Raw genomic sequence first — 20,731 nt, forward strand, 5'->3', positions numbered from 1 at the left:
TTAACGGACTTAAATTTTCAAATAGGTTTTTAAAATTTTTAATACATTTTGTTGATAATGTCATTTCAGAGATAGAGACTTATAGAATTCAATGCAGAGGATTTTAACTTTTGACTCTTTATATTACAATTTTTTTCATATGCTCGCTCAGTCACTATTAGGTATTTCACAAAGAGTCCTGTTCATTTCATTTGTTTTAACATGGTGTTCCATTGAATTCAGTAAAAGAGACAAAGTTGAGATAATTTAGTGAAAGATTCATTTAACATTGAAACTCATATTTTATTGATAGTATCTTTGCTTTTGGTGATACTCTTATTGAAAATTCTTTCTTTGGTAGAATGTTAATACATTATAAGCTGTTTTACAAAGGAGATAATCATTTTATTTAACCTAAAGTTTCAGTGAAGGTGTGAGAGTGGGAGTGTGTATGTGTGTGTGTTTAATTAGTAACTTCCTGATGTTGAATAAAATAATTCAGCTAGTTAGGGCTTCCCTGGTGGCACAGTGGTTGAGAGTCCGCCTGCCGATGCCGGGGACACGGGTTCGTCCCCCGGTCCAGGAAGATCCCACATGCCGTGGAGCGGCTGGGCCCGTGAGCCATGGCCGCTGAGCCTGCGCGTCCGGAGCCTGTGCTCCGCAGCGGGACAGGCCACAACAGTGAGAGGCCCATGTACAGCAAAAAAAATAATAATAAAAAAAAAAATAATTCAGCTAGTTAAAGAGGTAGTAAAATGGGCTATTGGCCTGATGGCTTTATAACTTAGTGCCTATTTAATCTATTTTAAATAGGAATAATAATCTATATCATAGATATGAATGCATGTATTAAATGTAGAATGACTGATTTCTTAGGAAGTTAATTCTGGTAAGAGTGTTCAAGCCTTGGAAACACAGATTTCTCAGATACCAGAGCTTAAATTAATTTATTATGGAAGCAACTATTTCACCTCCCTCCTACCTGTCAGGTTACCCATCCTTTTTAACCTTTTAAGAGAGATGGTTGGCCTATCCTACCTTTCTTGACTGCCTTTCCCATTGTTTATTCAGCTGTATGCTCAAAGTCTTCTTGTTTAACAAAACACTACACATCAATAACATTTTGCATTGGAGTTGTGCTCTCAATTGCCTGGAAGAAAGAAATTGTATGAATTCAATGTGTTATCACTAGCAGTATCATTATAATTTTTCTACGAAGCTTATTTTTAGAATAAAATTCTTAATTTGTCTGGGAAAGCAGTTCAAAGAGATTCTGCAAAAATGTTAGCTTGTAATAGCTACTTTATGTGTTTGTTGAAGAAAGAATGCGTTTTACAATATATATGTTCCTGGTGACTGCCTTTTGACACTGTCTTTTTAAGTTTCTTGTTAGAGATAAATAAGTTTTCTCAGATGATAGCCAAGGTTAAACTCACCTGTATCAAGTGTCAATTTCAGTGTATTTTACCCGTGTATATAAATAATATCACTATATGATCAACAATTCCTTTATAAATAGCATTCAGGTAAATTTGATCTGTACATTCTCCATGAGACTTTGTAAATTCATATTCGCCGCATTTCTCCTCTTACTATTCATATGATCCTAAATGTTTTTTAGGATCCTTTTAGCTGTTTCTTTTCACTTAGAATCAATCTCGGTGCCGTTTTCACATGTTTTGTATAAAGCATAATGTTATTTATTCTATATGTAGTTGCTGTTTGATTTGGATATTTGTGTTCAAACCAGAATCTAAGCAGAGGATACTGTTAGGATAAAAAATTCTTAGCACATAACTATCTGTTAATTATGCTGACTGCTGTTTTAAAATCTAAGACCTCTACCAAAACGCATTCATTTGCAGATGTTTAATGATTGCCCTCAATGGAGAAAGCCACGTTGTTAGGTTCTTTGGAACATAAAGTGAACCTTGCTTTAAGATACCTGTAAGACATTCAAGCAAAAAAAAAAAAAAAAAAAAAAAAAAAAAAAAAAGATACTTGTAAGACATTCAGAACTGTAAAGTAAAAAGCAATGAAGTAACACAAGTAAACGCTATAGCTATGTTCATTCTCCAAGAGCTTTGTTATTCGGTCTATCAAAGGATGACTATTTCTTATTTCTCCAATTTGTTTTTTTTTTAATAAATTTGTTTTTTTATTTTTGGCTGTGTTGGGTCTTCATTGCTGCGTGTGGGCTTCTCCTGATGCAGAGCACGGCCTCTAGGCACTTGGGCTTCAGTAGTTGTGGCTCGCGGACTGAGTAGTTGTGGCTCGCGGGCTCTAGAGCGCAGGCTCAGTAGTTGTGACGCACGGGTTTAGTTGCTCCGCAGCATGTGGGAATCTTCCTGGACCAGGGCTCAAATCTGTGTCCCCTGCATTGGCAGGTGGATTCTTAACCACTGCGCCACTAGGGAAGCCCTTATTTCTCCAATTTGGAAAGGATTCTTACAATGATGAAGCAATAGGAAAATAGCACTTGAGTGGGGAGGAGCTGGATTATGATCCCATTGCCTATAGTTGGTACTCAATAAATGTTTGAAGAGTAAATGAATAAGTCAAGGGGTAGAGGTACTGTTTGCATCTGGACACTCACCTACAATGGGAATACAAGCAGGTTTTGAAGAGGGGTCATATAATAATAATTTTCCACTGGTGTACAGTAACTTAAAGACTTAATGGTAAGCATACTTACATGAGAGCACTATACAGCCAAATTAAATTAAAGGCTTAATTCATCTTAAGGAGCAGTCTGTGGTTTGGTGGGTTTTTTGTTTTTCCTTTAGACTGAGCTTGAAGATTCAATTCTTTAATTGTAAGGAGTTCTTTCTTTCAATTGGCATTTATTGACTACTTACTATATGCTAAATTTGGGAGAGCTCAAATAGTAGGAGCTCAGCCTACTTAAAAGGAAATACAAAAATATCAGTATCATATTGATAGGTGCTATAACCAGGCACTGTGCAGAGCAAGATGGGGTATATATGAGAGGGATTAACTTTTACAGTGGGCTTGTGGGCTGGCCTAAGTATGATATAGGTCATACTTTTAATATTTAGAATAAAAAACATAATGGAAAGAAATATTTCATTCTTTTACGTAGTTTTAAGGTTACCCTAAAGCTATTATCATTTGTTGCATGAAAGGATGTAGTGAGTTGGATAGTGGGGTGGTGAGACCAAAGAGAAAGAATCCATTTTTGGTGGTTCAGAGGAACCAAGTTCAAATATATATAATTTTAACATCCCATTTGTAAGGATATAGACTAGAGAGTGAGTTTAGATCTCTTAATTTGGCATTTTATAATTATTGCTCTGAAATAACAAAAAGTAAGTGCTCTCTATTTTCAGTTATAAATGTTACTAAAGATAAGGAAGCATCTTCATAAAGATTGATGTCCAGACACAGTCAGGAGGTATTTAAACAATGCATTTATTATATTGTAATCATAAATGTCACCTTTGGCAGGCAGGATGTATCCACGCTAAGTGTAGTTTTAAAAATAAATTTGCTTCATTTTTTTATATAAGAATGCGATAATAAAATGAAAAATCACTTTATTCTAAGTTAAAATTTTAATTTAATTTTATTTTACTTTTAAAAAATTATTTATTTATTTACTTTTGGCTGCGTTGGGTCTTCCTTGCTGCGTGCAGGCTTTCTCTAGTTGTGGCCAGCAGGGGCTACTCTTCATTGCGGTGCACGGGCTTCTCATTGCAGAGCATGAGCTCTAGGCGCATGGGCTTCAGTAGTTGCAGCGCGTGGGCTCAGTAGTTGCAGTGCGCGGGCTTCAGTAGTTGTGGCTCTTGGGCTCTAGAGCGCAGGCTCAGTAGTTGCGGCGCACGGGCTTAGGCTTAGTTGCTCTGCGGCATGTGGGATCTTCCCGGACCAGGGCTAGAACCCGTTTCCCCTGCATTGGCAGGCGGAATCTTAACCACTGTGCCACCAGGGAAGTCCTTAATTTTATTTTAAAGTAATTAATTGCTTTATTATTGTACTGGCCACTATTTCTTTGCTGGATTATAATCGAGGCATTCTTTTTTTTATGTGATAACATAAAGAACCTGATTCACCTCTTAATTTGTCCAGGAGCAATATTTTTATAAGAAAGTTTTCGTTTTAAAAGTGGTAAGTAACCTGAAATCTAAGTAAAATACAGTGCTTTCTTCAAAAGTCATTATACCATGGAGTATATATTTCTACTATGATATGGCAAAAATTAATAGTGGTCTATTTTTAGTGTCCAAATGAAATTTATATAAAGTTTCTTTGCCTCAGGTTTTGTTTTTAAATGCTCTAAAATGAGTTATGTGACCTAGTATTACATCAGAATTGCTTGTTCTTGGGTAATGTGTTTCTCTATGATTGTTTGAGATCTAGTATGTTTATCTATACTAACAGTAGGTTCTTTATAGTTAACAAACTGCTATTTCTTTTTTAATGGTGGTTTTACATGTTGTGGAAATGAATTTCCTTATCATTTAACTTATTTGATCAAATTGAAAATCTTAACTATATTTTAAAACTTTTTGCCACAGCGTTTTACCAACGAGGATCATTTGGCTGTCCATAAACATAAACATGAGATGACACTGAAATTTGGTCCAGCACGTAATGACAGTGTCATTGTGGCTGGTTAGTATATGCTTTTATTAATAGCTTATATACATATTTCACCTGGAATGTGCACAATTTTTGTGTATTCTCTGTAAATAATATAGTCTGGTGATATTCCAATGACTTCATTTACAATAAATGTTGGCAACATGTATTTTACCCATTACATTTTTATGTTTCCTTCTGACCATTCATTTCACTCTTTTTGTGTGGTTTTCAAATGTAGATTTTAATGTCATTTTTTGTGGAAGTTAATTAGAAACCTGGGAACATTCATACCATTTCCAAAATTTACATTTAACTGATAGTTGAACTAATGTGATGTTTAGTCAATGTTTCTTTTAGCTGTTTACACCTGCTTTACAATGCTATGCGAAGCTAGATGATGATCAAGCTCTTCCTGTTGGAGAAAGAGCAATTAGCAGACTTGTTCATTAGGATTTTGTTTGTTTCTTTTTGGACTAAACATCTGTGTTAGTAAAATACTCTCAATAAAGGGGGCTAAAATTCAGTCAGTGCTTTTATTTTTGTATGTTGCTCCTATGAACATGCAGTATCACCTAAGCAGATGATTATCTTACAGTATGCAAAAAGAGAAACCCAATTCATGCATTGGTTTATTGTCCTTCCATGCTATATCAGCTACCCCTTTTTTGGTATTTAAATATATATATGTACATATCTCTGTATATGTACACACACATAACATTTAATTTCATTGCATTTTGTATATTTTATAAGTAGTGTGGTAAGAAAACAGTTTTATATAAAATTTAATATACTTATATACATTTCAGTCCTTCTTGTGTCATAACCACAGATTCACATAAATATTCAAATTAACTTAATTTTTTTCTCTTGTAAAGCTTAGGTTATACTATTTGTAAGTCTAGAATTATATACCTGTATACTGAATATTATTAATACTTTTAAATTATTACCCAACATAGAGATCAAATTGTCATATGCAATGGTTTGGAGAGATAATGAGGAAAAAAGACGGTTCTTGTCATTCGGTATCAAGATTTTTGCATTGAAAAAACTGGAGGTAAAAATGTTGATAATTTACCAAAAAACAATTTGTTTAGGAAAAATGTAGGGTAGCATTCAACATATCTTCATTTCTGTAAGTAGAAGGAAGTAGACAAGAGTGAGGTATGCATTTCTTTAAAACACTATACATCAGATACTAGGAGAGAGAACCAAAAACACAAACAAAATAACAACAGCCTGAAGTTTCACTCTCCTAGGCACGAAGGCCTTTGCTTCTCTAGAATTTCTTGCCTTAGAGCCATATCTCTCTCTGTAACATTTAACTCAAAAATATTTTGAGATTGGTTTCTAGAACTTACTTTCCTATCTGTTTACATTTAATGCAATAGAAAAGTAGAACACACTCAAACATAGCACTTGACCATCTTTTTACTAATATATATTGAGATGAGTAGTTTAGCATTACTGTATAAATATAGTGCATGATGTGTATGGTATATATTTGATGATCAATAGCCATAAGCCATGTGCATGTTTAAACAATTGTGCCTGTGTTGACTTTTCTCTTTTCAAGCCTGATCATTATAGTAATCACTGATAAAAGTGATTTTTCCATACGTATTTTATTTTTAAGACTTCTCTCCCTTTAATACAAAATAGCCTTCTCTTGGGCTTAGATAGACAAACCCTTTGGGCATGAACAGAAGAGTCAAATTTATGTTCAGTTTACTAATTCAGTCATGATGGACCTAGGTTGATACAAGTATGCTGGGCCCTTACTATAATACCATTTTGAAGTCTTTTTTGGGGTAGAGGTTATATATGTTGCAGACTAACTATTAGGTAAAATGAAGACAAAATAAAAGTCCTTCAGTAATTTTGATAATACTAATAGTGTCTGAGGTAGGCCTACATTATATCTAATGTGTATGACAAGTAGGTCATTTTAGTATGTAGTAAACATATTAATACTCTGGGAATATGTTGAGGTGAGGGTGAAGATAAAACAGTAAGTAATGCCCACTCTGGGGACCCAGTAGTTAACAGAAATATGTGAATTTTAATTTCACAGAAGGTTTTATGAGTATTTTATCTTAAACCAGGAGTCATCCTTATACTTTTATTTAGTTAAAGCTTGATCCCTGATATAACCTATAAAATTGATGCCCTAAAATATATAAAATGTGAATAGAATTTGAATGTGCTACGAACTCTAATCAATCTGAGTAAATAGCCTTGAAAATAATAAGACTAAACAGGCAAAATTCATAAATTTGCTCTTTCAATTCAACGTGGACCTTAAGTGGCACTTGTTCTGTAACTAATACATGCTCACATGTACATTCAGTACATGTTTTAATGCACCTAGTGTGAGTACATATTCAAATGTAGTTAAAATGTTTCAAGTTTCCAGAAAGCAGAGTTTGACTAATTCTCTCCTGCCTAGGAATTAAGCTAGAACGTTAGACATATAACTCTTACATAGCCCCTCATACCAAGCTTGAAAAATGCTTTAAAATAGAAAATTAGCTTTAAAAAGGAGGGTTTTGTTTTAGTTTTCGTTTGCGGGGGGCTCTTGTTTTAACCTTCTTTTTCTTCTAGTATTTTGATCTACCTACTAAAGACTGTTTTATCTTAAGCTTGCTTTCATAATAGATTATGAACACTAGTGGAAGGGCAAAGTTAAAGCAAATATACATGCTGTTGTCCTAGTTTTCCCCAAATTGCATGTATTTTATGCATTTGTAAGTTTTAATAGTGTAAATTTTTTTAAAATTTTGTGTTAGATAACGACAGTAGTTGATCTCTGAGTAGCGGGTGTTTATGTCACTCAGAGAGAACGTGTGGACTAAGGAACAAGAAGTACTTCTTTTCATACTTTTATGGTTCATAAAGTTGGAGGAAATACCTTAAACTGCAACAAAGACTTAACCAGATTTTGTTTGCTTTAAAGGAAGAGGTCTTTCCAAAGAGAATTAACAGCTGACTGAACCAGTCCTGCTAATTTGTTAATTTACTAGCTATATTTTAGGGTCCTGTATGATATTTAAATATATGTGTTTACTTCTTGACATTTATTTCAGATCAGACCCCAACACCAACAAGGTTCTTGAAAAACTGTGAAGAAGTGGGTTTGTTTAATGAGTTGGCAAGTCCATTTGAGAATGAATTCAAGAAAGCCTCAGAAGACGACATTAAAAAAGTATGTTGTTAACTATGAAATTAAAACAGTGCTTCTGACAGAACAGTAATCATAGTTTTCACTCCCTGCTCTCTTATTTTAGATATACTGATTGGCTATTTTTAAACTCCTAACATTTTCTTTAACGTTTGTGTTTTAGATGCCTCTAGATTTATCTCCTCTTGCAACACCCATCGTAAGAAGCAAAATTGAGGAGCCCTCTGTTGTAGAAACAACTCACCAGGATAGTCCTTTACCTCACCCAGAGTCTACTACCAGTGATGAGAAGGTTAGAAATTTGTATTTATGGTAGAAACACAAACTAAGTGGGAAAAAAATCAGCTAAGTCTAATATTTGATCTACATAAAATGTTAATGTAATAAATTATACATAAATCAGTGTCAGGTTGTAATAGTCTTATTATATGTGAAAGCCTGTGAATACTCAGAAATTTCAGGGAAAGAAGACTGTACCTTTATAGATAATTCGTTTTTTGTTACACACAGAAAAATTATTGGGGAGAATAGAAGAGCCATGGCAGAGGAGCTAGAAGTAAGGCAGAAAAAGTAACTATTTACCTAGGAATAAATGCTTTGACCTTAGGTGTTTTGTGTTTTTTTCATTTCCTTGTTATAAAGGTACATTCTCATTATAAAAAGTTTAAGAATATAGAAAAATACAAGAAAGAAAAAAAAAACTACCTTTTAGCCCATAATTGACTGATAAGAATTACTAGTATTTTGAAACGTTTTTCCTAGATATATGCATGCATTTATACATAAAAATATACATATATAAGTGAATAGTTATAGGATACAAAGAGGAATCTTGGTTTTTTTTTTTTTTTTTTTTGGCTGCTTTGGGTCTTCCTTGCTGTGTGCGGGCTTTCTCTAGTTGTGGTGAGCGGAGGCTACTCTTCATTGCAGTGCACAGGCTTCTCATTGCACAGGCTCTAGGCGCGCATGCTTCAGTAGTTACAGTGCGTGGGCTCAGTAGTTGTGGTGCGCGGGCTTCAATAGTTGTGGCTCTCAGACTCTAGAGCGCAGGCTCAGTAGTTGTGCACGGGCTTAGATGCTCCACAGCATGAGGGATCTTCCCGGATCAGGGATTGAACCTGTGTCCCCTGCATTGGCAGGTGGATTCCTAACCACTGTGCCACCAGGGAAGTCCCAGTTTACTTTTTTATATCATGCTTTAGACATTCAGCATTAATGTACATTTTCCCATGGCATTAGAAAATTTTCCAAAGTCATAATTTTTAATGTTTGCACTTTATCATTACCTTAATGTATTTACTTATCTTGTTCTTGTTGGACATAAAGGTTGTTTCCACATTATCACAATTATAAGAAACGCTGTTAAATCTTTGATATAAATATCTTTTTCCTAGAAAGTATTTCAGTCCCTTCACACTCAGCAGTTTTTTCCTGTTGATTGCTGCTTTAGCCTCTTTTAGGGGTATTTCTTCTTCCTGCATTCCTCAGTCATTAGTTCCCCCTGGGCATGGCATAGTCATTCCAAGTTGTAAAAAGCAAGTTCTGGGCCCCCTTCTCTTTTCTTTCTCAATTTTTTTCTTAAGTGCTCTCATCCAGACTCATAACTTTAAAAACCATCTTCGTGGTTTTCAAATTTATATCAACCCGGATATTTCCCAGATTTCCATATTCATATCCAGCTCCATCTTGACATTTCCTTTTCTGTGTCTAATGGACATCTTAAACATAGTATGTCTAAATTAGAGCCCTTGATTTTTTTTCCCACAGTTTTCCCTGTCTCGGTAAAACAGGGAAAACTTCTTTCCATCCATCTAGTTGCTCAGGCCAAGAATAAAGAATACTTAATTCCCTCTTTTCCTTCACACTGAAACCAGTAACAAATCTTACTAGACCTACTTCCTGAATATATCCTTAATTTATCTCTTTTATCTTCAGTGTCACCACTTTAGTCCAATCCATCATCATCTTTTACTTGGATTGTTAACGATTACCTTCTAATAATTGTTAACAATTATTATTTGTTAAAATACAAATAATATTAATATAATAATTTTAATATAATTAATATATTAATAATGTTAATATAATTTTTAACAATTACCTGGACTTTCTACTTCCATCTCCAACCTATTTTCCATAGGCTATTTTATTTTTAATACATTATGTCACTTCCCTGCTTAAAATCCTTCAATGGTTTGCCATTGCATTTAAAGTAGCACACTCCTTCTATAAGTCCTCATTGATCTGGACTTACCTACCCATCCAGCCTCACCTCATGCCATTCTCTGGGATGTTCATCAGGTATTCTAAGCTTTTTCCTACCTCAAAGACATTGCTCTTGGTATTGCTTCCTTTTCCCTAGAATGCTCTCCTCCTTATCTTTTCAGTACCTGTTCAAATGCTGTTTTGCAAAGGAGCTCACCTTACCTCACTATGCTATCAAAGGAGCCAACTCCAACCTTCCCTCAGTTGATCTTTCATGATTTCTTATGTTTTGCTGTTAGTCTGTAACACATTACAGTCTGAAATTTTCTTGTTTGTTTTACTTGTTTATTGTCTCTCTTCCCACTAGGCCTTGAGGGTGTGTTGTAAATTCTCAAACTTGTCAAATAAATGAAGTCCCAGTACTACTAGTTTATCTTTCTTCCTGTATAGCTTAATAAGATTTTGATAATAAATGGCAGTATAAAGGCCAATTCAAAGAACATAGTAGACCCAATTTTTACAGTAACTAGTTACAGAGTCCTGGATAATCTCTGTTTTCTAATCTGTAAAACTGGGGAAAAGACCATCTATGAGGTTCTGTGTTTTCCTTTACTTTGGAAAGATGTTACTCCAATAGTTATTTATTTTTACATTCAAGGTATCAATATTACTCGGCCTTTTGATACTGAGAAATTATTGATAATGTAGAGATAGTTACCTGAAATTAGCAAATATTTGTATTAAAAAATTTTTAACATTTTTGGGCCCTTACTATAGTACCATTTTATAAGTATTCTATTATTGAATTTGTATCAACTATAAAACAGTCTCCTGGACCTATTTCTTCTTTATACAGTATAATGATGGAGTAGGACTAGGCAATCCCTTCTGGATTTTAAGTTCTATGCTTCCATGAGAATGGAGTTGTATTTCTGTTTTTTAACTTAAATTCTCATGGAGTTATATAGCCAAGTTGCCCAGCCTAACTTATTTCTAGATTGATGGTAAAATAAATTGTACTGAAAAAACCACTCAAGATGTTTTTAAATTAAAATATGAACATTGCATCTGAAACTTTACAGTGGCTTCTACAATTTTCTTTTAATTAACTTTAAATATTAATATACTTTGGGGTATATTAAGTATTATGTTTGTTTTTAAAAATGTGTTATATTCTGTTGACTTGCATTTTTAAATTACATTCTTTCTCTATCTCATTATTAAATAGGAAGTACCATTGACACAAACTGCACAGCCCACATCAGCTATCGTTCGTCCAGCATCATTACAGGTTCCCAATGTGCTGCTTACAAGTTCTGACTCAAGTGTAATTATTCAGCAGGCAGTACCTTCACCAACCTCAAGTACTGTAATCACACAGGCACCGTCCTCCAACAGGCCAATCGTGTAAGTGATTTGGGCCAATCATTGAATTATATGAATTGTTAAGTTTTTCTTGTTATGATTTGTCCTAAGATATTTAATTATTCTAATTGTGGCCTTTGTGTGTGTGTGTGTGTTAATAGTATTTTGCATGCTTTGATTTTCGGAAAAAATGCTTGGGTAGTCTTTTTAATAAATATAAATAGTATCTAATAAATTAGAAAATAAATATCTAAAACTTAATTTGAAAAACAAATCAACATAGAATGTGATTTTAAGATGGTCTCTTATTTTCATGCTATTTCACACAAAACACATAAGATTATTTTTATCACCAGGTAACATTTCTTTCATTTCTTACAGGTAGTTGATAAGAATTTTTCTCAACTAACATGTTGGAGATTGTCCTAAGTAAATTCATAACTTTTTCCATTTTTTTCCTCTTTTTCTCTACACTGCTTACGTACATTGTGCATTTAAGATGCAATTAAAAACAATTAAATATTACGATGTGCTTTGCAGTGATTGGAAGATTTTTGTTTTGTTTTTAATTACTTGAGTGGTGTATATATACCATGAATAATTTTCTGTGGGTATTTTATTCATGTTATGAGAAAGATGGTATCAAGTTTCCATCTGTCACATAGGCATTTTCTTGGGCTGGAGCTGCAGTTCTTTTTTCTTTTTTTTCCAGTTTTATTGAGATATACAGTGGACCCTTGAACAATACCAGTTTGAACTGCGTGAGTCCAGTTACACACAGATATTTTTCAACAAGTACATACTACCACACTACACAATCCACAGTTGGTTGAATCTGCAGATACAGAGGCTGACCATAAGCTACACTGGGATTTTCGACTCTGCATAGTGTCAGTGCATCTAACCCTCTTGTTCAAGGGTTAACTGCAATTGACATACAGCACTGTATATATTTAAGGTGTATAGCATAATGATCTGACTTACATCATGAAATGATTACCACAGTAAGTTTAGTGAACATCCATCATCTTGTACAGATATAAAATAAGAGAAAAAAATATTTTTTCCTTGTGATGAGAACTCTTAGGATCTACTCTGGTAACAGCTTTCATATGTAACATACAACAGTGTTAACTATATTAATCATGTTGTACATTACATCCCTAGTACTTATTTATCTTATAACTGTAAGTTTGTACCTTTTGACCACCTTTGTTACTGTACAAAGATATAACATTATTAATGACTGTATTCCTCACACTGAATTTCATCCCTGTGACTCCTTTATTTTGTAACTGGAAGTTTGTACCTCTTAATTTCTCTCATCTCTCCAACACCCTTCCCTCTGGAAACCACCTGTCTGTTCTCCGTTTCTGTTTTGTTATGTTTGTTCATCTGTTTTGTTTTTTAGATTCCACATATAAGTGAAATCATACAGTGTTTACCTTTCTCTGGAAAATTTACTTTTAAATGATATAATAATAGGCGTAAAAATACTCTTGTATTTTTAGAGATTATTGATAGGGATTTCTTTTCTCTAATTGCCCTTCTTTTGTTTTCCTTAGTCCTGTACCAGGCCCATTTCCTCTTCTGTTACATCTTCCTAATGGACAAACCATGCCTGTTGCTATTCCTGCATCAATTACAAGTTCGAATGTGCATGTTCCAGCTGCAGTCCCAGTAAGTTTGAAATTTAGACTATTAAAATTTTTTCTTTATAGTAAAACCGATCTTTGTAATCAGAAAATACAGCCCAAGGGGGGGCTGCTTGATTAGTTTATGAAACTGAATTCAACAAAATACTTAGTGGTGAGCAATATTTACTCACTGATATTTATTGTGATAGCATTTACCTTTCAAGGCAAACACAATTGGATAGAAAACATTTTTCCATCCTAAAAATCTTGTTTTCCTTTTATTTTTAGTATTAAGAACTTTATTCCATATTCAACCCATTTCAATTTGCTAGATTTGTAGAATTCAAATATTAACATAGATTTCTATTCTTTAAGAAGACATTTATACTGGAACACTTATCAGGTAACTCCATGTTATTTTGATTACTATAGAAATTGTTTATAAAAGCACTCTGTGAAATATTATGGTCAGGTTGGGTTTACAAAATTCCTTTGCTGTCCCAAGCGTGTGAAAATCTAAATGGTCTAGTAGAATGGGCAATAGATAGTCCCCACTTTCCTAAAGAGAAGATGCATAAGAAAAGTTTTTTGAGGGCATGTTAAATATATAAATTTTGAAAGACATAGACAGTAGTTAAATATCTACTTACAATATTTAATAACATAGTGAATATTTAGAAGCACATTCTTTGGAATAATATGTTAGAAATAATCCTTTTTTCCTGTTCTCACATTTCGTAAGTTTATTCAGACTCTTCAAATGTGTCTTCAACATTCAAGTTTTCATCATTAGAACCACTTTTTAAGAAATCTCACACAATTTTCCAAAACACATTGTTTTCATCCTCACCCAAGTAGTTTCAGTATAACACTTTTGTGTTAATCTATTAACACAATCTATTAACACTTGTGTTTAATCTATTATTGTAATCCTGGGAATCTTACACCAAGTCCTAATATTCATTCATGTAATAAAAAGACAGTTTCTTCTTTTACCTTGTAGATAGTTGTTTCTGATCAGTACAATATAATCACTTATTGTATAGCTTTTAAAAACTAGTTTTAAAAGCCTCTTTACAGTAACATCTAACACTTTGGTGAGATTATATCCTCAGAAATAATACTAAAATTAATGTTAAATATTTACTTTTTTTATTAACTAGTTCTTCCAAAGTGACCTTTCTAAGTATCCAAAATTAACATTGATTGAAATAATTTCAAGATAATATGTTGTCTTCAAACAGAACTTTGTTGTTCAGAATGAGATATTTTATAAGGACTCGAATATAAGGTGATTACTTCCTCTTTTCTCAGGATATTTTCAAGGGGGAAACATCCTTGTCCTGTATCTGGGATTGTATGGTTATCCCGTTAAATGTAACTGTGATGAGAGAAACTGAAATGAAAAAGAGGTATACTTTAGGTACATAATAATTAATCATTCAGTGTTGATATTAGGTTTTTTAAAAAAGGCAAAAACCAGAAAAATCTGTTACATATTATTATTATTAGAGGAATTATTAGAGGTAATCAGGTTCTTCTTTGTCATGCTTTATATTAATATATCAAAGAACTTTCATTGTATATTTTAGAAATTTTATATGTATATATTTTAGAAAAGCAAAGTTCATTGTTGAAATTACTTTCTATGCCTAGTTATACAAGTTTTAACATGCTTTCCTTTCACATTCAAAATGGAAGGGTGACAGATCTGTGAGAAATCCATCACTTTAAATATTATTTTCTATAAGAAGAAGTCATTTAAAAAAAGGAATTATGAAAATTGAAGATTAGGAAAGTGAGTGTCTCAGAACAACTGACAACTTTTTTTCTTTTTTTTTTTTGCGGTACGCGGGCATCTCACTGTTGTGGCCTCTCCCGTTGCGGAGCACAGGCTCCGGACGTGCAGGCTCAGCGGCCATGGCTCACGGGCCCAGCCGCTCCACGGCATGTGGGATCTTCCCGGACCGGGGCGTGAACCCGTGTCCCCTGCATCGGCAGGCGGACTCTCAACCACTGCACCACCAGGGAAGCCCCAATTGACAACTTTTGAAGGATAAATCAGGATTAAGATCAATAAGGGTTCAGACAGAGATACAGTTTTCTAATTCTGAAGTCTCAAATAATTATACCAATTATATTTATATTAATATTAATATACATTTTCTATTAATGTATAATATATTGTCATGTAAATGTTAATGCATTATATTGATTATAATATGTAAATTATAGCAGCCATTGTGCAAATAAAAGTACAAATCTCATTTTGAATATATTCTCTAGCAATTATTTTGCAATATCTTCTGCATAGCTTGTTCGACCAGTCACCATGGTGCCTAGTGTTCCGGGAATTCCAGGTCCTTCTTCTCCTCAACCAGTACAGTCAGAAGCAAAAATGGTAAGCAAGATTTTATTTGTTCTATACATTTCTTGAGCCTGTTTCGAATTAGTTTTTTCCATTAAAGCCCACTTCAAATGCACAATTTAGATCAAATTTTATAAAATCGTGGACTGTATTACATTACAGAAGAACCAGAAAATTTGGAAAAGGAAAGCTTTCATTAGCATAGTGACAAGCTACTGATACTTTAAAGCAAATGAATGGATTGGGAGTAAAGTTCTAGTTCTTGTCATTGGTTTGTCTGATTTTTGGTGTGGCTTTTTAGATAAATCCTCCCCCTGCTGGAGGCTAGAGATATTGCAGCTGAAACTAGAAGTAATCATCTGAAGGCAGTGCTGATATAATGAGTGGTTGTATACAGTCATACAAATGAGTAGAACAGAATTAACTAGAATTCTGAAATAGTATATGAGTTAGTAAACATTACACATAATATATAAACGACAACCATATTTTTGAGTTATGTTTCAGACACTAAGAAATTGGTGGTAAGGGATGAACTATAGAGTAGGAATCAAGAGACGTATTTTCATTTTAATCCTGATTCTGCTATTCAGTACCCCTAATCAACCCACTTTAACTTTTCTGAGACTCATTTTCCTCATCTGTGAAATAAAGGGGTTAAACTTTGATTTCTGGGGTCTCTCTTAGCCCCAAATCCTACTAACTTGCTAATTTTCTTGGTAGAAGATCTGAAGCTGCTGCTGTGGGATGGGGAGTGTGGGGGGTTGGTTTTATTCAAATAAGTGTAATTCTCCCTTCTATAGTCTAACACACTTTAAAGCTAATTCTTCTTAACTACAACCAATGAATCGATAGATAGTTTTTAGACACCTATTATTTGTTTCAGTTCTATGCTAGGCACCATACTAATAATATAAATCTGTACACATGAAAGCCATTATGTATCAATATTATCGCAAGGCTTTAAATTTTTTACTGCTATTCTCCATTAATGCAAATAATCAATCTGAAATTGGCATGGGATAACTTTTTTTTTTTAACAGCAAAACTTATATACCATCTGAATGAATAATAGTTGGTTGAAGAGTATTAAAATTAGCTGGTTATTGATTGTGGTGAGGGAACTTGAAAACCCAGGAGGGGAATTTTTCACATAACAGCATGTTTAGGTCAAAGGCATGGAAATAATAACTAAGATGAATCTTTTCCACTTAATAGCAGAAGAGCTTCACTGGGAATGTGTTTTACACTTCCTACTTTAAACATAACTGTTACAATGAAAAGTTCAATTAGTGAAACTGAGTAGAGTAGAAATAGAAGTTAAAGAGATCCTGTTGTTGTACACTGTATCTAAAAATATTTTTACATATTCAGTGGACTTTTTTTTCCCACAAATTAATTCCAATGGAAAAAATCAGATTTAAAGAAATACTTTTGGCTATAAGAGATTAGGCCATATTTGTAGAAACTAGTAAACTTCCCTGAATAACTTTTTCTTTTAATCACTAAGAAATTTAATAAGAATAAAAGTGTTTTGTATGCTTGTATATTAAAAAAAATACCAAAGCTATATTTCATAAATTTATATATGAAAAAGTTATTGGTTGAAAGCCCCAAAATAGCATGGGGAGTCACAGATTGCCCCACTTAAATTTAACAGTCCAATTAAATTTCTTATTAGAATATTGTTAACATATAAAATAGCCATATTTAGGTGATTGCCTATTTTAATTGGGATAGTAAATAAGATTGTCCTGTTTTTAATTTAAAAAGACTCAGAAATTAGTCCATTTCCTTTTTTTTTTTTAAGCTTTTTGTTATGGAAGAATTCAAACACATACAAAATAAATAGGTTTCTATAATGAACCCCCATGTACCCATCATCCAGCTTCAATTATTAGCGATATAACTGCCATTCTTGTTTTATCTGTACCTCAGACCACTCCCGACCCTCACTCAATTTTTTTTTTTTTTTTTTTTGGCGGTACGCGGGCCTCTCACTGTTGTGGCCTCTCCCGTTGCGGAGCGCAGGCTCCAGACGCGCAGGCTCAGCGGCCATGGCTCACGGGCCTAGTCGCTCCGCTGCATGTGGGATCTTCCCAGACCGGGGCACGAACTCGTGTCCCCTGCATCGGCAGGCGGACTCTCAACGACTGCGCCACCAGGGAAGCCCATAAGGCTTTCTTAATGTAAAATTTACATAGATTGAAATGGACCGATTTTATCTGTACAGTTTAAGTGCATTCATGTAACTCACACCCTTATTATGGTATAGAACATTAACATCTACCCATCAAGTTTCTTTATTTCCCTTCCCAATCAGTCCACCTCCCCCAACTGTTCTTGTATTTGTCACCAGCAATGTAAATGGAATCAGTATATACTCTTGTGTTCAGCTAAGCATATGTCTATGTGATTTATCCATGTTGTTGCGTGTATCAAAGTTTGTTTCTTTTTATTGCTGAGTAGTGAAACTTACTTGTATCCTAAGATAGCCAAGGATGCTTTTGTGGTGCCCTGATTTTCAGATGCCCAGTGCTCACAGGAAGATTTATATGCATTGTGTTTGTGTCTACTATAAATATTTAAATAAGATCCTTCTTTTTTGCTAAAGAAATTTCTTCAGGACAAGTTGTGTTTGTTATGTTTTGTTTTTTAAAAACGTTAAGTCTTTGGAAAAGTAAGCACGTAGTTTTTAAAAATATATATATATGGTGGTCCACAAATACAAGATTACCTAGTATTTTTTAATACTCTAGGAAAATTCCTATTATCTACTATTTTCACAAAATTTCACTGGATCTCACCAGATTTAGGTTTAGGGGTTTTGTTGGTCATTAAGCACATTAAACCACAGATATTTGCTATCTGTGTTACTCTTCTAATAAAACAAATTTCCTATGTAATATTTGTAATCAAAAAGTAACTTCTGGGGCTTCCCTGGTGGCGCAGTAGTTGAGAGTCTGCCTGCCGGTGCAGGGGATACGAGTTCGTGCCCCAGTCCGGGAAGATCCCACATGCCGTGGAACGGCTGGGCCCGTGAGCCATGGCCTCTGAGCCTGTGCGTCCGGAGCCTGTGCTCTGCAGCGGGAGAGGCCACACGGTGAGAAGCCCGCGTACTGCAAAAAAAAAAAAAAAAGTAACTTCTAAATAAGAAAATGTTAACCATCCAGGAGTTTTGTTTAAGAAGATTTAGTAAAGTATTTGAGTAGTATTCCCCAGAATCATTCCTTTAAGACTTGTGTGACAAACTGAGAGAGATCTTTGCACACAGTGGGTAGCCAGTAGGGTTTCTGCAGGGGGTTTCTACTGAGCGCTGACAGAGGGCATCTTGGCAAATGTTCAGAAACCTACATTAACTTAGTTGGGCCCTGCATGGAACCTCATGTTCAGCAGAATTCTTCTGACCTGCCTCTGCACGCCAAGCTAATCAGCAAACACCTAACGAGCCCACTCCAAAGAAACAGACTCTCTCCCAACGTACTTCATTTTCATATGTTCTCTGGGGGTGGGGAGACAAGATTTCACGAGGACTGATGATGCTGCAAAGACTACAATAATGATAATTAACTTGCTGAATTTAGAAGATTATGCTGTTAATTAGTTGCAAAATAAAGATAAGTAATAGAGCAGCAGATGGTAGGATAACACCCCAGAGAAGGAGGGTTATTACTCTGATGAGCTTTTGTGGCACATATGAAATATGGATCTGACTTTTTCATACATTGTTTCTAGAGAACATTGTGTTTTTTCTTTGAACTATGATAGAGTAGTTTCTTCCTACCAAGTTCTGACAGATGTGATAAAATTTGTTTTCAGGGGTACAACATATAACATAGAATTTGAATAACAAATTATTTTTAGCAGATTACCTCTTAAGATGAGTGTCAGATTGGTCAGCACAACAGACTATTTACTCTTTAATTGACACAATCTCTAAGAAAAAAGTTTTCAACATAGTAGTTGAATTTTACAACACTAAAATTTTAACTCTAAACATTAAAGCACTAAGTCTGCTTAGAAATGTAGTAATAAAGATTTTAGTTTTCTTTCACTGTATACCTTTAGTTTAAAATTAAAATTATGCCTAGCTTTTATTGTACATGTTAGAGAATATAGACTTGTTAAATCTTACTTACTTTCTCTGAGTATTCAATCTTTACTTAACTAGATTTCTCTATTGATAGAAATTTTGATCTTAGTAATGGACTGACCAATGTCTAATACTCTTCTTAATGATTATTAAAATATACTTAGAATACTTAATATTAGACAAAAGCTCTAGTTTGGAAAAACTTTTATTTAAAATATGTTTGTTCAGTGAAGTAAGAGTCAACAGACAGAATTTCTGGTCCTAGCTCTGTTTCTTTTATAACTACCTCTGTGCTTCTGGGAAGTAACTTCACTCTTTGGGCCTTAGTTTCTTTATCTGTAAGATGGTAATTGGACTAATTGATTAGCTCCAAATTTCTACTGTAAAATAAATATTATATTTATATGTTTTCATTAATTTGGGGGAGGACCAAATAGTTGCCCTTCTTTAAAATATCTCTAACATATATGTGGGTGGATTGTAGATATCCTTATTGTAAAATGTATATGAATAATGACAACTTCCTTCACCTAACCCACTGTAATTTCTTTTAGTGTATGTGTGTTTTTGTTGCTGTTTTAAAAAAAAAATCTGCAGTTCAGAGCAGTGTTAATTAACCCTTGAAAACCTTTTTCTTACATTTTGTACCCAGTGGCACACTTTTCCAAGTAAGACCCATCGTAATCAATGTAACAGCATGGAGTAAACATTAGAGCTTCCTCCCTGGATGAGTACTGTATACCCTAGGGCAGTCAAGAGAGGATAATGAATGCTGCTTTTAAGTGCTCTATAAGGTAGTAACTTGCCCTACTAAAGATTATTCAAGAGAGTGATGTTTATGTACTTCAGACTCCCCTAGGTGCAGTTACTGTATTTCATTAATTCTAAGAGTTAAGCTCTTCACTATAAAACTTTAAATGCTCTTCTTTGTTTTCTACCTAAGGACTTAAAAATGTTTTACCAACACATAATTTACCAAGCTTCACATCTCAACCAATATGTATATTTATGTACATTTTATATGCAGAAATGGAAGCCCACCTAACGCTATAGATTGGTGGGTTTTGTTTTGTTTTGTTTTGTTTTGTTTTTTTCCAGTACGTGGGCCTCTCACTGTTGTGGCCTCTCCCGTTGTGGAGCACAGGCTCCGGACGCGAAGGCTCCGGACGCGCAGGCTCAGCGGCCATGGCTCACAGGCCCAGCCGCTCCGCGGTATGTGGGATCTTCCCGGACCGGGGCACGAACCCGTGTCCCCTGCATCGGCAGGCAGACTCTCAACCACTGCACCACCAGGG

At 34.3% G+C, this 20,731-nt stretch overlaps 1 protein-coding gene and 1 long non-coding RNA gene across 5 annotated transcripts in view; one reads left to right on the forward strand and one right to left on the reverse strand.

The window, feature by feature from the left end:
• The window catches only part of ATF2 (activating transcription factor 2), an 83,350-nt gene that overhangs the window by 40,210 nt on the left and 22,409 nt on the right, over positions 1–20,731 (forward strand). For 2 of the 3 annotated variants that reach the window (XM_060016551.1, XM_060016550.1), the window contains exons 5-10: positions 4,518–4,614; positions 7,674–7,792; positions 7,932–8,060; positions 11,202–11,380; positions 12,904–13,018; positions 15,290–15,376. In XM_060016551.1, the coding sequence (XP_059872534.1) occupies positions 4,518–4,614; positions 7,674–7,792; positions 7,932–8,060; positions 11,202–11,380; positions 12,904–13,018; positions 15,290–15,376 (726 nt within the window). The remainder of the gene's footprint in view (positions 1–4,517; positions 4,615–7,673; positions 7,793–7,931; positions 8,061–11,201; positions 11,381–12,903; positions 13,019–15,289; positions 15,377–20,731) is intronic. The other variant, XM_060016552.1, reaches the window with a different exon arrangement.
• LOC132428543 (uncharacterized) overlaps positions 4,624–20,731 on the reverse strand; it is a 79,275-nt gene continuing 63,167 nt past the window's right edge. Inside the window, exon 5 of one of the 2 annotated variants that reach the window (XR_009520148.1) lies at positions 4,624–5,720. This is a non-coding gene — a long non-coding RNA (uncharacterized lncRNA). Of the gene's footprint in view, positions 5,721–13,024; positions 14,372–20,731 lie in introns of those variants that run through there. The other variant, XR_009520147.1, reaches the window with a different exon arrangement.

Source organism: Delphinus delphis, chromosome 7 (genome assembly GCF_949987515.2).
Source record: "Delphinus delphis chromosome 7, mDelDel1.2, whole genome shotgun sequence".
NCBI lineage: Eukaryota > Metazoa > Chordata > Mammalia > Artiodactyla > Delphinidae > Delphinus > Delphinus delphis.